This window comes from Peromyscus leucopus, chromosome 1 (assembly GCF_004664715.2).
Source record: "Peromyscus leucopus breed LL Stock chromosome 1, UCI_PerLeu_2.1, whole genome shotgun sequence".
Classification (NCBI taxonomy): Eukaryota; Metazoa; Chordata; class Mammalia; order Rodentia; family Cricetidae; genus Peromyscus; species Peromyscus leucopus.
Window position 1 is genome coordinate 84,309,969 of NC_051063.1, and position 16,311 is coordinate 84,326,279.

General features: G+C 38.9%; 1 protein-coding gene across 1 annotated transcript in view; it reads right to left on the minus strand.

Annotated features, from left to right (window-relative positions):
- Positions 1-1,459: 1,459 nt before the first annotated feature.
- Positions 1,460-16,311, minus strand: part of LOC114692174 (ATP-binding cassette sub-family A member 3-like) — an 87,464-nt gene continuing 72,612 nt past the window's right edge. Inside the window, exons 25-31 of the mRNA XM_028867832.2 lie at positions 15,848-15,973; positions 15,432-15,626; positions 10,053-10,240; positions 7,891-8,061; positions 6,900-7,081; positions 2,114-2,187; positions 1,460-1,725 (exon numbers count right to left, since the gene is read on the minus strand). Coding sequence (XP_028723665.1) covers positions 1,585-1,725; positions 2,114-2,187; positions 6,900-7,081; positions 7,891-8,061; positions 10,053-10,240; positions 15,432-15,626; positions 15,848-15,973 — 1,077 coding nt within the window. The 3' untranslated portion in view covers positions 1,460-1,584. The remainder of the gene's footprint in view (positions 1,726-2,113; positions 2,188-6,899; positions 7,082-7,890; positions 8,062-10,052; positions 10,241-15,431; positions 15,627-15,847; positions 15,974-16,311) is intronic.

The window sequence follows — 16,311 nt, forward strand, 5'->3', positions numbered from 1 at the left end:
CAGTATTTTTAAATTGAGTCTTGCTTTGTTTTTCCTGTTAGAGCTTCGTACCAAACCCAGGTGCTTGCTAAGCAAGTGCTTTACCATTGAACCAAATCACCAGCCCACCCCTACTGTGGTTTAAGATTCAGTGAATTCTAGAGAATGTTCCAGATACACTTGAGAAGGATGTATATTCTGCTGTTATTTGTTGGAATGTTCAACATATGTATGTCTAAGTTCTATTGGAGTGTTGTGCTGTTCATACATTGTTTCCTCATCATGGCCACCATGAAGGTGTTTTTATTGCTCAATCTATACCCTATGTATATGTGCTGTTGTAAGGCCAAAACAGAAGCATAGCTTTTCCCACTCAGGAAACGGGATAGCAGTGAACGTTGCTTTAGACATTAATCATACCTTTCTGCTAACTTGCATCACACTACATAGACCAAAGGAAAAGCTACAAAGAGTGTTGATGGTCCTAGAGTTTCATAAAAATCAAATCCTTCTTTGTATAAAAAGAACAGAAATGTGTCTTCTGTGTACAATTCAAACCATTTAAAATTACATTTTATTTGTTTGGGGTAAGGGCATATCACTTGAATGTGGAGATCAGAAGACACTAGCTGGAGTCAGTTCTCTCCTTCTACCATGGGGGTCCTGGGGATCAAACTTAGGTTGTTGAGCATGACAACATGTACCTTTACCCAATGAGCTGTCTCACTGGCCCTGGATATTATTATATAATTGAAAAGTTCCAACTAGAGACTGAAAACTGAAGAAATCATCCTGACACACAGCAGCTTCATCGACTTTCTTGCAGATCTACCAAGAGTCATCCTACTTGTCGGCTCATGAATTGCAGAGAGATGGTAAGATGTCAGAACTCCCCCTAGAGGATACCAACTTTATAGACAAGAATCAGGAAAAAAAAAAAAAACCCAAAAAACCCTTTGTATTGCTCCATTTACACTTTACTCTCTTATTCTTTATTACAGGGGAAGCAAGAATAGAAAGAAAAGTACACTATTTTTAAAGGAACATTTTTTTTCTGTACATGCCCTTCAATTTCTCTTTCTACCATTGAAGGAAAAGTCCATTATTTGGAATTTTGGAAATAGTAATATCAAACTTTGATATTGATTTAACTTAAACATATCAGGGAATAAGTTGGTGTGTGTGTGCATATTTTTGTGTGCATGTTTGTGGAAAATTTGATTTGTTGCATGTTTATGCTCTCCTTGTCCATAGTCAGCTGCTAAAATGAATGCATTTCTACTTGGGCAAATGTGATGGCACCATCACTGCTAGATGTTTATGCTCAAGTACTTAGACTATGGGAGAATAGGTCCTTACAAAGATGAAAGCTGCACTTTCATTTTTCTAGGAGAGAAGAAATGGCTCTAAGAAAAGTTTTTAGATTTTTTTACATATTGGAAACAGGACATTCAGATATATCTTCAGTGAAGAGGACACATTTTTTTTTCTTTCAGGGAAGTATTTATTACACAAATATATTTACATGAAGATATGCAAGCACAAGATGTCCTTCCCATCAACCCAGCTGAAGTCCAAATCAGTATCACCAGTTGTCACTGAATCTCAAGGCACCTCTGTCTCATAATCATTTCCTGTGTTGTCTTGATTAGCAAAAGCCAGGAAGACTTGGTCCAGGGTGATTTGACTGATGGAATAATCTTCTAAATTGAATTGTTCCTTTGCTTTCTCCAAAATGCCAAACATCTTAAACAACAACAAAAGCATGCAGTTGCCATTGCAGTCTCCCTCTAGCTCCCAAGGAGCCTCTCCTCCTCCTTTCCCCAGCTTCTGTCAAGTATATTAAGTTAGACAGAAGAACACACAGAAGGGCAAAATCAGAACGCAAAAGAAACAGGTAGTTGAGAAATGGAGGAGGCAGTTTTCTGTCTCCATTCTTTTGATGGACATGAACTAATAATGGAATTTAAGGATGGTAATCAAAGACATTTAAACTCTAGGCATTTGAAGAGGAACATAAACACCCCACAGCTTCCACAATGTCAGACACAATTCTACTGCCTGGATCCCAATACCCCCTAATTGTTAGTGCTCCCCTAACATGCAGTAGTAGAAAGGCACAGTTTCTGATCACCTTTCCCCAGCTGTTGTCCTTGCTGGGAATGTAGTAATTAAGGATCCCTTGATTCTCTTGCTTCAAGTCACTACCTAAGACAGGAAAATAGGACAGGTGAGTAATCTTACAGATTTCTTTAAAAATTATCAAAATAGTGCTGTATCTGCTTAATGTTTTATATCATATAAAGGTGAAGAGTTGGGTTAACACAGGAGGAGATGTGGTCCCTTCCCCCCAAAACCTGCTCTTTTTTGGTATACATATATAGTAAATTGTTGTAGGGAATTGACAACAATTGTTGATGCTTTTAAGTTCAGTAAATTGTCAACTCATGTACCCAGTGTAAAAGTTTGAGCTTTTAAAACACTAATGTATTTATTCCTAAACATAATGCTGAGGATAGATAGAGATTTTCTGGTTGTGTGTGTATGAGGGCACAGTTTTGAGAGAGGAGGAAGAACAAGTATGATGGTTGTGATGAGACTGGCCCCATAGGTTCATATATTTGAGTGTTTGGTCCCTAGTTGGTGGAACTGTTTGGGAAGGATTAAGAGGTGTGGTCTTGTTGGAGGAGGTGTGTCCACAAAGGTGGGTTTTGATGTTTTAAAAGATCATACAATGCCCAGATAATTCTCTCTCTCTCTGCCTCATACTTGTGGATCAAGATGTAAAGCTTTCAGTTACTGCTTAGGAACCATGTGTGCCTACCTGCTGCCATGTTCCCTGCTGTGGTGGTCATGGACACTAATGCTTTAAAACTGTAAGCCCCTATTAAGTGCTTTCTTTTGTAAGTTGTCTTATAAAAGACAAGATCATGGTGTTTTTTCATGACAATAGAAAAGTAAGACAACAAGGTTGTCTCATGATTACACAATGTCCTTCCATGTGCAAGGAGAAATCATGTACAGAAACTACCAATCATACTACTATGATCTTGGTTTTGGTTTTTGGTTTTTGGTTTTTGGTTTTTGTTTTTTTCAAAGATAAGACTATGAATACAATTGAGGGAAGAAGTGAGTTCATAATTAACTTCTGCAAATTTATAAATTATTACAACTTTAATTAAATGTTTTAATTTAAAATGTTTTAAAGAAAATGACATATTTGAAATGTGTGTGGATTTTGTTAATATTAATCTTAATGCATGTATTATTGTATGATCATGTAGAGCTCCTTTCATTGTGGCATATTTCAAATATAAAGCATAATACATTTATTTTTAAGAGTACTGAAAAAACCACCCATCTAGGTCAAGTAGTATTTACCCATTCATTATCAGGTGCAATGTTCCAGTTTCTACACCCCATACAAATAAGCAATATCTCCAAAACTCCTGAAGACATTTCCATTTTTTCAGTTCATCTACTTACTTATTTAAATTAATATAACAATAATAATGAAGTACATATGGATGCAGAAGGGCTAAATTGAGTTAAGAATATGGTATCTCTTGGAGCTAGAGAGATGGTTTAATGGTTAGAAGCAGTTGGTTTTGCAGAGGATGAAGGTTGAGTTCCCAGGGCTGACATGACAGCCAACAATCATCCATAACTCTAGTTCCAAGGATCTGACACCCTCTTCTGACCTCTGTGAGCACCAGGCACATGTCTGGTACACAGACATACATGCAAATAAAATAGTCACACATATGTAATTAAATAAATCTAAAAATGTATCTCAAATACCTATCTTTATGTTTATAATAGATTATTAAGAGTATACTATATTAACTATAGTCATCACACTGTATAATTTATCTCCTTCTGTTGTGGTTTTGAATAAGAATGTCCCCCCATAGGCTCATATATTTGAATGTGTAGTCATCAGGGAGTGGAACTATTTGAAAAGGATTAGGAGGTGTAGCCTTGTTGGAGGAAGTATGTCACTGGGGCTAAGCTTTGAGGTTTCAAAAGCCCACCCCAGGACCAGTGTCTCTCTCTCTCACAGCCTATGGATTAGGATGTAACTCTTAGTTACTTCTTCAGCACCACCATTACCTGCTACCATGCTCCTTGCCATGATGATAATGAACTAAACCTCTGAAACTGTAAGCAAGCCTCCAATTAAATGCTTTATTTTATAAGAGTTGCCTTGGTCATGGTGTCTCTCCACAGGAGTAGAACAGTGACTATGACACCTCAGTATTCTTTGTTCAAAATCTCCCCAACCTCACCCCACCATACACCCACTAAGTACCAATCAACTCTACTTCCATGCAACTTCCTTAGATCCAGTATCTAAATGTTGATCACTTAGTGAGATCATATGGCATTTGTTTTTTAATGCATGGCTCTTTTCATTGAATATAATGCCATCTAGCTTCATCCATGTTACCGCAAATGACAAGATTTCCTTCTTTTTTAGGGTTAGTTTCCCTACTGTGTATGTGTATGCTAGCTCCCATATGTGTATCATATGTATCCGTCATTCCACAACAAACCCTTAAATTGTTTTCTTTTTTGACTGTTGTGAGTAATGCTATAGTAAACATGGGAGTGCATGTATCACTTTGACTTTTTTTTTTACTTGTTTTGGATATATAATCAGCAGTCGGTTGCTACATCATAGGCTAGTGCTATTTTTACTTTTATTAAAGGAATTTCCATTTTTAAAAAATACTGGCTATACTAATTTACACCCCTGCTAACTTTTTACTGATTTCTAAAAAAGAAAAGCTGTTGACTTTTGTCTTCGTCACTGTTCTGTTGCTGTAAAGACACACTATGACCAAAGCAACTCTTATAAAGGAAAGCATTTAATTGGGGACTCCCAGTTCCAGAGGGTAGTAAAGTCTATGATCATTATGGATGGAAGCATACAGGTATGGTGCTGTATCAGTCACTGAGAGCTTTACATCCTGATCTGCAGGCAGCAGGCAGAGAGAAAGCTAAATGAGAATAGTATGGCCTTTTTGAAACCTCAAAGCCCACCCCCAGTGACACACCTCCTCCAACAAGGCAGCACCTCCTAATCCTTCCAAACAGTTCCACCAACTGGGAACCAAGCATTCATTCTCATTTAAACCACCACACAGCTTCATACTATAGAACTTGATGTCAGATGTGGGCTTGTGGCATATGATATTATAAGTATTGAGGAGAATTCCTATTGTATCTAATCTGTTGAAAAATTTTAAAATCACAAAATGTTGGATTTTGTATAAAGATTTTTCTGTTTCCATTAAGATGAGTGAATACATTTGTTGTTCACTCAGCTAATTTGGTATTACATTTACAGGTTTGTATATGTTAAGTGATACATCAGCCATTTGGTGATGGTGAATGATCATTTTTGTGTGCTCTTGAATGAAGTTTGCTAGTATTTTGTTAAGGATTTCTTTGCCATGCACATTAGGGACACTGGCCTTTGATTTTTTTTGAAGTGTCCGTGACTAGTTTTGGCATCAAATTTGAAAGTATTCCCTGTCCTGCAGCTTGTTGGAAAGAAGAAGGTCCTGCTCTTTGTTCTTTGAATAGTAATGAAATGAGAAGCATCCAAACTCAGCTTCTTATCCCCACAACAGGCATATCATGCATTGAGCCATCTCAGGTCAGAGACAGATCAGCCAGTCCAGGCTCAGAGAGAGATCTTGCCTTAAAGCATAAGGTGGACAGTGATAGAGGAAAATGTCCAACCTCGACTTTGCCCTCCACACATTCATGCACAGGTGGTACATACCTGCACACATATATATGCACATATACATACCACATATAGGAACACATACAACAGGTTTGCTTAGTAAAATTACAAGTACATTCTTTTTTCTTTTGATGTAAAATTTTTATTATGTGAAGATATTACAATTCAATGTTTTTCCAACATAATGTTTTTATTATTTGGGAATTGTACATCATGTACCCCTATTAGTACTCACTTCCCAGTCTTCCCAGGGTTGAACCCCACCCTTGTGACCTCCCCCTGAAGAAAAAAGAACAGGAAGAAAAGAAAAAAAAGTTCAATTTATGTTGCTCATATACTCACTGGTATGAAGCACAGTCAATTCTTTATGGATACATACATCTGTATGTCTCATGGGGAAATCATAGTCACTGAGGCCAATGCTAAAGTGATTATTTGGTTTTCCTCACATCTGTTCTCAATGTCTGCTCTACCATTGATTGTTAAAGTATATTTTCAAAGTTACCTTCCTACAGTATAACAAATACTATTTTCCATTGCCCAAAAGATGAAATTGCAACTCAGCAGCCTGAGACACACCAGGAACTCCTATAAGAGTTTGCTAAAAATTGTTCTTGCATCAGTGATTTATGGTTAGGAAAGAGGCTGAGAAAGAGAAAATACTTGCTAGTGCTTGCACTGTTCTCTGTGGGCAGAGAGGTGCTTACTGAGTTGTCAGTCAAAAGCAGAAGGATTTTTGTCAGGAGAGACACACCTGCTAGAACTTGCCTGCATTTCACAATCGTATACTGGCACTGATAGCCGAATGCCAGAATAAGATGCTTAATGAGAAGGGGAGCATCTCTTAAATGCTTTGTGTAGATAATGTGTGAAAACAAATGAGAATTGGGTTAAAATACGACTTTAGAGGTGTAATTTATCTGGATAGGACAAATTAGGAAGAGGTCCTAGAAGGCGATGTCAGAGTTTGGTGCCAGCCTCTGTTGTCTGGGAGACTTCTTAGTGTAACCTGGCAACAGAGGTTTGTGGTGACAAAGGAAGTATGGAGGATCACTGAACATCAGTAATACATGGAGATGAGATTTCAAACATAAACATGCATGGTGAGAACAGACCACGGAAGTTAACACATCTGTAACACCATTGGAACAATTAAACTTACCTGGAAATGTTAATCTGATGAAACTTTTAAAGTCCTTTACTGTTTCCTCAGACTTGACCTTGGCCTTCAGAATATAAACATCACCAAACTTGTTCTTGAGGTACTGAGGGCTACCCAGGCATGTGAGCTTTCCTTTCACCATTATGGATAGCCTTGTACAGAGAGCTTCACATTCTTCCATGCTTGCAAAACAAGGAGGCAAAACAACATGAGACTAAGACAGACATTCATTGAAAGCAACTGTACACTGTACATCCAAATATTGCGCCCGTGTGTGTGTGTGTGTGTGTGTGTGTGTGTGTGTGTGTGTGTGTGTATACAGTGCCCATGAAGGCCAGAAGAGGGCATTGGATTCTTGGGACTAGAGTTACAGATGGTGATGAACTGCCATGTGGATGCTGGGAATTGAACCTGGGTCCTCTGGAAGAGCAGCTTAACTGCTTTCAACTGCTGAGCCATCTCTCCAGCCCCCACACCCAGCTGTCTGTCTTTCTTTCTTTCTTTCTTTCTTTCTTTCTTTCTTTCTTTCTTTCTTTCTTTCTTTCTTTCTTTTCTTTCTTTCTTCTCTCTCTCTCTCTCTCTCTCTCTCTCTCTCTCTCTCTCTCTCTCTCTTTCTTTCTTCCTTTTTTTGTATGTGGGTTCTGGGGATTCAGCTCAGGTCCTCATACTTGAATAGCAAGCACTTTACTAATTGAGATATCTCCCCAAGCCCTGAGAAGTGTGTATTTTTAAAGGATAAATAACAGAACACTGAATCCTCAAATGTAATATATCTCCAACTTTCTGTTCTCTATCTGTTCTTCATTTTTAAAAATACACTGAAGATTCTTTGCTATCCCATTTATTAGGATTAACACAAATCTTAATTCCTAACAATAAACTCATCACTCAATCAAATATACTGTTCAATAGTCCTGGACCCCAAATAATTGGCCTGTATAGCTACTGTATTTCTTGCCTACCCTTAGCCAAGCCTTCCAAAGAGCCATACCTGTGGGATGTTATAATGATGGCCTTTCCATTTTCTCGAGTCTTTATTACTGTGTCCCAGAGAAGGCGTCTAGCTTTTGGGTCCATGCCAGTTGATGGTTCATCCAGTAAGATAACTGAAGGCTTTCCCATTGTGGCAATAGCAGTGCTCAGCCTACGTTTATTTCCTCCACTTCAGATCAATGAAGGGGGAAAAATGGAAGAAGTGAAACTCTATCTATCAGTTATATCCAGGAAAGACTTAGCACAGACACTCCTAGTACTGACAGTTCCAACAAAACACAAATGTAGACATCCTCATGCAGCTTCAGTATGGATTTAACAAAGCATCAGGTCCAAGTACATACACCAAGTGCATCCGCATATATAATGTAGAAGGTGTGGTTTTGGCTCCATTTGTTTACTTGTTATTAGGATGTATAATCCCCACCCCAGTTTGAAGGCCTACATTTCTCTCTGTTGCAAGACAGAATTATAGGAACAGTAGGGTGTGGTGGTATTGTGTTCCCCAAAATATTGTGTACCCTAATAAATTTATCTGGGGTCAGAGAACCGAAAAGCCACTAGATACTTAGGCTAGAAAATGTTGTCACTCATGCCTTTAATCCTAGCATTCCAGAGGCAGAAATCCATCTGGGATCTCTGTGAGTTCAAGGCCACATTGGATACAGCCAAGCATGGTGACTCATGCCTTTAATCCCAGAAAGCCAGCCTTTAATCCCAGGGAGTGATGGCAGATAGCAGAAAGGTATATAAGGCGTGAAGACCAGGAACTAGAAGCATTTGGCCTGGTTAAGCTTTCAGGCTTTCAAGCAGCACAGTTCAGCTGAGATTCATTCTGGATAAGGACACAGAGGTTTCCAGTCTGAGGAAATAAGATCAGCTGAGGAACTGGCGAGGTGAGGTGGCTTTGGCCTGTTCTGTCTCTCTGATCTTCCAGCATTCACCCCAATACCTGGCTCAGGTTTGATTTTATTAATAAGACTCTTTGAGATTCCTGCTACAGTAGGGAGAAGAAAACACACCCTATTCAGGTTTCAGAAGCCGTATTTCAAATAGAATCAGGATATGAAATGTAGAACTGTTACGGGCATCTGAAACCCAACAGAATAAGATGTTATTCAACGCAGCATTAACTGACAACTTGACATAGCCTCAAGTCACCTAAAGAAGTCAAGTAATTAACTTCCCTTATCAGGTGGGTTTGTGATTATATCTGTGAGGAACTGATTCAAGAGGGCTCATCTAGGTAGGTGGTCTTGAGCTAGATAAGAAAGTTCACTAAATGTGAGCCTGTCAGCAAGCTAGCTAGCAAGCAGCATCCTCTGTACATTCTATCTGTACAATATTGGTTATGAGTGAATTCCCTGGTTGGAGGTAATGGTGCACAGAACAGTAAGCAATCCTGACCAGGTCTGGACCTTGACTTCCTTTGATGATGGACTGTGACCTGGAAGTGAAAGCCAGATGAACCCTTTTCTCCCCGAAGTTGCTTTTGGTCAGAGTGTTTTATCACAGCAACAGGATGAAGCTAGGACATATGGTAACACAATCAGATAATTGTGTGGCAGAGAAGCTTGGGTGGAGCTTTGGGCACTTGTGTTAAACACCAGGAACAAAGGGTTCTGTTGGCGAGTATCATTTTAAGCTATGTTACTTTTGCTTATGTGTATTAGTTTAACTCCGTGAAGCTGTGTTACTTTGCCTGTCTAAAACACCTGATGTTCTAATAAAGAACTGAATGGCCAATAGCAAGGCAGGAGAGAGAGATAGGTGGGGCTGGCAGGCAGAGAGAATATATAGAAGGAGAAATCTGGGAGGAGGAAAAGAAGTAGTAGCTAGAGAACGAGGATGACTTCAGGGGCCAGCCACCCAGCTACACAGCAAAACATGGAGTAAGAGTAAGATTTATACAAGTAAGAGAACAGGAAAAGCCCAGAAGCAAAAGACAAATGGGCTAATTTAAAGTTAAGGAAAGCTGGCAAGAAATAAGCCAAGCTAAGGCCAGGCATTCATAATTAAGAATAAGCCTCCATGTGTGATTTGTTTGGAAGCTGGGTGGTGGGTCTTCCAAAAGAGCCAACCCCCCCCAACATCAGGATACTTAAACATTATGTGCATCAATGACAACAGTAGTCAAGAAGCTATGGCATAATGACTCACCTGTAGGTGCTGATAAGATAGTTGGAATGGGGCTCCAGATCCAAGGAGTTCAAGTACTTGTTCACATAGGGCTGAATCTGATGCTCAGAGACTCCCCATATTCTTGCATACATGATCATTATTTCCCGACCAGTCATGTATTCCAGCAGAGCATCAAATTGAGGACAATAGCCAATTTTTGACCTTACCTAATTACAATAATTGCTGTAAGTGAAAAACTCAAGCCGTCTAGCACCTCGTGGACATTCATAGACAAGGCAGGAGGCCTGGGGTTCTCCAGACAATGTTTCTAAGAGTCCTACCAAGAATTTTTCTTTTTTGAAGGGCTACAAAATTATAGCTGGTGACTCTATTGTAGTCTAATGGAGTGACTGGTTCTCATATTCAGTTCTAATGTTCATGGGGATTAAGAAGTCAGAAACCAAGTCCCAGGTCTCGTTCAGTTTGAAGGAGTATTTAGATGTATGTCTTCCTCTTAATCAGGGGCTCCAAGGAACATGGCCAGCATGGATCCTTTCTTTACTGTTCAGCCTGCACTGCCCTGTACATGCCTGTCTCTTAGTGAGGTTGAACAAAACCAAAGATAGCCCTCAGCTTTGCAAATAGGTGCTCAAAAGTTATGGGTGCTTTAGAACTTAAATTTGTTTCCAGTAGGTGCACACAGCCTAGTTAGCTAGAGAAAAAGACTGCACTTAAATTAGTAATTAATATCGATCCTAGATTATTCATGCTTGTAGAGTTGGCATGGTGCAATTCCCTTCCTCTCTGGCTAAAACAACTCTTAATAATGTATTTTCCACTCACACCTTTATTTTTTTCTTTTGACCTCTCTTTAGGATCCATATACTAAAGATATAATAAAAAATACAACTAGCACAAGTAAAATTAGAAAATTATTACCTATTACAGAAAATAATTTAGACATTATCAGAAAACACCTATGATGACCCTCAGCTTCTATCTCAGGCTGATTCTAAGCACAGAGATGGTTAAAAACAAAACAAAACACCAAACTCCCCAGAAACAATAAACAGTATCAAACAGAGAATGGGGAAGACTATAATTGCTAGAGTTACCACACTGTCAGTCCAGTTTTTAGCAAAATCGACAAGCATACAATGAAATGGACAATGCAGTTCATTGATGGGAGCAGGAATCAGAAACTCTGCCAACCTGAAAGAAATTTTGATGGCAAATCTGCTCGGCAAAGACTTTGAAATAGCCATCTTTGATGCTAAAGTAACTAAAGGAACTGGTGGGGAAAGTCAAGAAAATGGCATATAACTTCCAAAGGAAACATAATAGGCATGCATTACTATAAGAACAGGGTGTGGGAACTCCCAAGGTGTAGAAGTTAAAGATCTCATTAGTCAATGAATGGATTATGAAATAAACCATAATAGAATTTAGAAATTATTTAGAGATTAGTGAAAAATGAAAATACAAAATATCTCAGTTTATCAGACTTATTAAAATCAGAGGGTGGAAGTATTTATAATTATACTGTCTAGCTGAGCTCACAGCTGGAGTTGTCCCAAAGTAGTGACTGATGAGTTACCACAGGGACTGGCCCAAGCCACTCAGAGGTGGGTAGTGATTTGAAAGAGATGCACAAAATACAGAAGGCAGCAATGTCCTCTCCATAGATGGTAGGAAAGGAAATGTATGACCTTATGTGAAGGGGTGCTCTGTGGAGTTCATATGAAGCTTTGTGGAACTCAACTTGGGGTTGGGGCTAGTTTCTACATGGTTAACAATATATCTAACCTTTTGGTTTGAAGTAACAACCTAAAAATCTCAGTATATTAAAATGGTCCTTCACACCATGCAGGCCCTGATTGCTTGTCTCTGAGTAAATATTGCAGCTGCATGGCTCTCATAGCAGTCCAGGGTCCTGTGCTTTCTTGATCAGGGATAAAATGTAGAAAGCTGGGGGATCTGGAGAACAGGTATACACTATAAACACACTACAAAGTCAGAAAACAGGCTGGGGGCATCAAACATGCCTCTAGTCTAGCACTAGGGGTGTGGAGGCAGGGGGCTAATTAAAGGTCCTCTCTGGCTGAATAGCAGTTTTCACCGTGAACAGGTGTTCTGGAAAGCCGAATGGCAGCTTGGCCCTGAACATGGCATCTAAAGTCATTCTTTCTCTAAGTTCACATATTACTTCATCAAAGTCTCCTCTAGATGGATTTTGTTTTCTTCAGTTCTCTTTCCTCAAAACCCTCATTTTCTTAATCTGTTAACTTTTGTTTTTTAATTTGTAATATAACATGTTTAATATATTAAAAATGTTGGTTCTACTTGTATTCACTAAATATATAATCTGAAGGGATTCTAAAAATACAGTTCCATTTATGACATCAGTCAATATAATAAAGTGGAGAAAGGGGTTAATCAGGAGTTTAAAATGTTATACACTCAAAACTATAACACACTTCTGAAATAAACTAGTGTATAGATAAATCATGTTTGTGAATTGAAAGACTTAATATTGTTAAAAAGCCAAAAATATCCCCAAATTTACAGTTTTGAGGTCATCACCATCAAAATTATAATGATACAATTTCCTTTTTGTGAAAACAGAAAAACCTATTCTAAAGATAATCTGTAATCTTCAGGGAGCCTAGTCCCCCAAAATTCTTAAAAATGAAGAAGGAAGTTGAAGGACTCGTCTCAAATTAAAAACGTATCAAATATTACAATAATCAAACAACTGGTACTATCAATAAAGGCAGATATATAGGCCAGTGCAACAGAATAAAGACCAATAGTAGAACCTTAGGCCTGGCATACTGGCTCCTGCCTGTAACCCAGCATTCCAAAGGCTGAGGGAGAAGTAGTGCCAGGAGTTGCAAGCCAGTTCGGTTTACATAAAAATTTCCAGCCCCATCTTTCAAATACCTTAATTGGTTAATTATTTTGATAAGGATGCCAATGAGTAAAGGATAATCTTTCCAACAAATGGTATTGGGAAGACCAGAGTTGGACCTGTCACACAAAATAGATCAAAGAGCTAAATACAGAAGTTTATGAAGTTCTTAGAGGAAACCATATGGAGAGAGCTTCATTATAGTGACTTGGCAATGGACTTTTGGATCTGGTAACAAACTCCACAGACAACAAAATAAAAATTGTTCTTCATGAAATTAAAATCATGGCCGGGCAGTGGTGGCGCGCGCCTTTAATCCCAGCACTCCGGAGGCAGAGGCAGGCGGATCTCTGTGAGTTCGAGGCCAGCCTGGGCTACCAAGTTAGTTCCAGGAAAGGCGCAAAGCTACACAGAGAAACCCTGTCTCGAAAAACAAAACAAAACAAAACAAAAAAAAAAAAGAAATTAAAATCATTTGTATACTAGAGAACAAGGGAAGGGAAACATCAGCTCATAGAATGGGTTAAATATTTACATATAGCGATTAGTATATAGAATACATAAGCACTCCAGCTCAGCAACAGAAAAGCATCCAAAGGACTTGAATACATACTTTCCCAATAAAGACATAAATGGCAGCAAGTATGTAGGAAAAGTGCCCAGTATCACTAATCTTTAGGGAAATGGGAATCAAAACTACAGTGGGAAATGATTTCACATATTAGCATGGATACTATAAAACAATCCAGTGAGACAAGAAAGAGAAGCGCTCATCACGTACAGAAATTGCAACTGTTATGTGTTGCTGACAAGGATGTAGATGGTGAAGCTCATGTGGAATATACTATGATACTCAAATCTCTAAATATATACTTTACAACCTAAAACACATACCCAAATGAGTGTTTGTTGCTATGGTTCTGGCTGGGATATGTATTGAATGCTGGCTCCCTGGCGTGGCTTATTGGGAGGCTGTGGACTCTATGATGTGGGACCCGGTGGGAGATCCAGAGGTCAAGTTCTTGAGCATAGTGGGTCCCTGTCTCCTTCCATTTTCTTGTTTGTATCCTGGCAGTGAAATATATGGTTTTGTTTTGCCATGTAATCCTGTCATGATGTGCAACCTTGCCATAAAACCAAATGCCACAGAGCCAGCAAATCATACCCTTGAACATTTGAAACTGCACAAAATGACTCTTTTAAAATACAAGTTGACTAAGGTATTTTTTATAGTTATAGAAAGCTGACTAGTACATTTCATACTGATGTGATATTATTATTTGTAATAGTCAAATAGTAGATGAATGGGTAAACAAAATGTCCTGTAATTATACAATGGAGTGGACCTCTAATACATATATTAACCTTAAAGACAATGGCAGCTGAAATATGCCAGGCAAAAAGGAACATTTTTATGTACAATATCTAAAACAGAGTCAGATTCTTACAGTCAGAAAGTAGGACAGTGGTTCCCAAGGGGTGAGTGAAGGAATGGACAGTTATTGTTTAATGGGTAGATTTTTCAGTTTGGGATGACTAAACACTTCTAGAGACAAACTGTGCTGATGCATACAATGTCACTGAATTATAGAATTATTCAGAAATGATTAGATGGTAAATTTTGTATCATCTCTTGCCATCACGATAAGAAGATATGCTAAAGAACATTTTAAAGACAAAACAAATTAAATATCACCAGTCACATAAAATGTGAGAGAATTTCAAATGGCACACTGGAAAGATGCCCCAGGCTTGAGAACATTTACTCAGATTTTGTGATGCAGAGCCAGCCACTGGCAAGCTTCTGTTGGGCTTGTGAGCCTGGTCTCCTTTTAAATTTGGTACTTTCTCTGACCATGATGTTGATTCTTAATTCAGGCTTTGTTCCCTGATGATAAATCACCTAATCCCCTTTGCATCCTGACAGTCCCAGGTGGGCAGTTCACACTGCCCTTCTATCTCCTCAGGGGCCTGGTAAGTAATTGCTGTTGACTTCTGAAATGTGAAACTTTGACATTCTTTTCTGCTTGAAGCTCTCAGCATACTTCTTCCCAGAGTTGCTCATCTTCTCCAGCTCCTGCAGCCAGTAGCCAGCACCAGTACAAAGGCTGGTGGTTTTGCTTTGATTTGCAAGCATTCTGAAAGACCATCTTGTTTCAGAGCTCTCAGTGACATGGATCAAGGCTCTGGTTGCAGCTTAATTCCCTACAGGCAGGTCATCCTCTGCTTATTTTCACTGCCTTACACCCTTCCAGCCCCATGGGATACTTGTCTTCGCCACTGTGGTGAGAATTTGCCTTTCACTCCTACAGTTTCAAAAGACACTCTTGTCATAGATTATGCTCTTATTACCTTACTTTCTCTTTAAAAATTTGTTTTCCTCTCCAGAAGCCACAGCATCAGCATCTGTACCTATCGCCATTGCCGTGTATTATCCCTAGCATTCTGCCTGCTGCCTGCAATCTAGAGTCATTACTCTGTTCACCTCTTAGCCTGGAATAGCTTACCTTTAGGATGTTCTTGGTGATGCTAATGCCATCAATGAACACATCTCCAGTAGTAGGAGTTTTTTCTCCAGTCAAAATTTGGAAGGTAGTTGTTTTACCTGCTCCATTGAATCCAAGTAATCCAAAGCACTCCCTCTCTTGGACAGCAAGGGAAATATTTTTCACAGCCAGAATGAATGGGTACTTAAAGTATATCTTTAAAAAAACACACACACAACACAACACAATTTAGTAAAGGATATCTGTAGGTTATATAAAGAAATATCATGGACAAAGTGGTCATGCCCTCAGATAGTGTCACAAGAAGTTCACAGAAGAGTTTTCAAAGGTCCTGAAGAACCATAGTGAGACTGATGCTCACAGTGTTCTTTTGATGGGGCTGAAGGCAGAATATGAGTGCCATGGAATACCCTTACCTTTGTGAGCTCCTTAATAAGAACTGGGGAATTCAGAAACTCTTCAGGCTGGTGTAGAATTTTCTTTCTCTCATTTTCTACATCTTTATCTTCAGATTCCCCAGATAATTCCTTGGAAATTATATCCTGTATTTTTCAAGACAAGAATCATACATGTGGGTATCTTGTTAGAGGCATCTGTCCTAAATGTATTAGGTTTGTGAAATCTAAACACGTCTAAATGGATGCTTTGAGCAATTTCCAAGGGGCTTCTGAGTATTATTTCAGTGGTCACATCCAAAACTAACAAGTAGTTCATCACAGAAATGAAGGTGGGGAGCCAAGAGAGGGAAAAGCTATTCTCAAGGTAGAAACCATGAATTTGTGTGCTCTAAAGAATGACTCAAAACTTTAAAACACTGATGGGCATCTGTTTGGATCTCTGTATCTGTTTCTGTGTCTTGTGCCTTTTCTTTAGCTCTTTT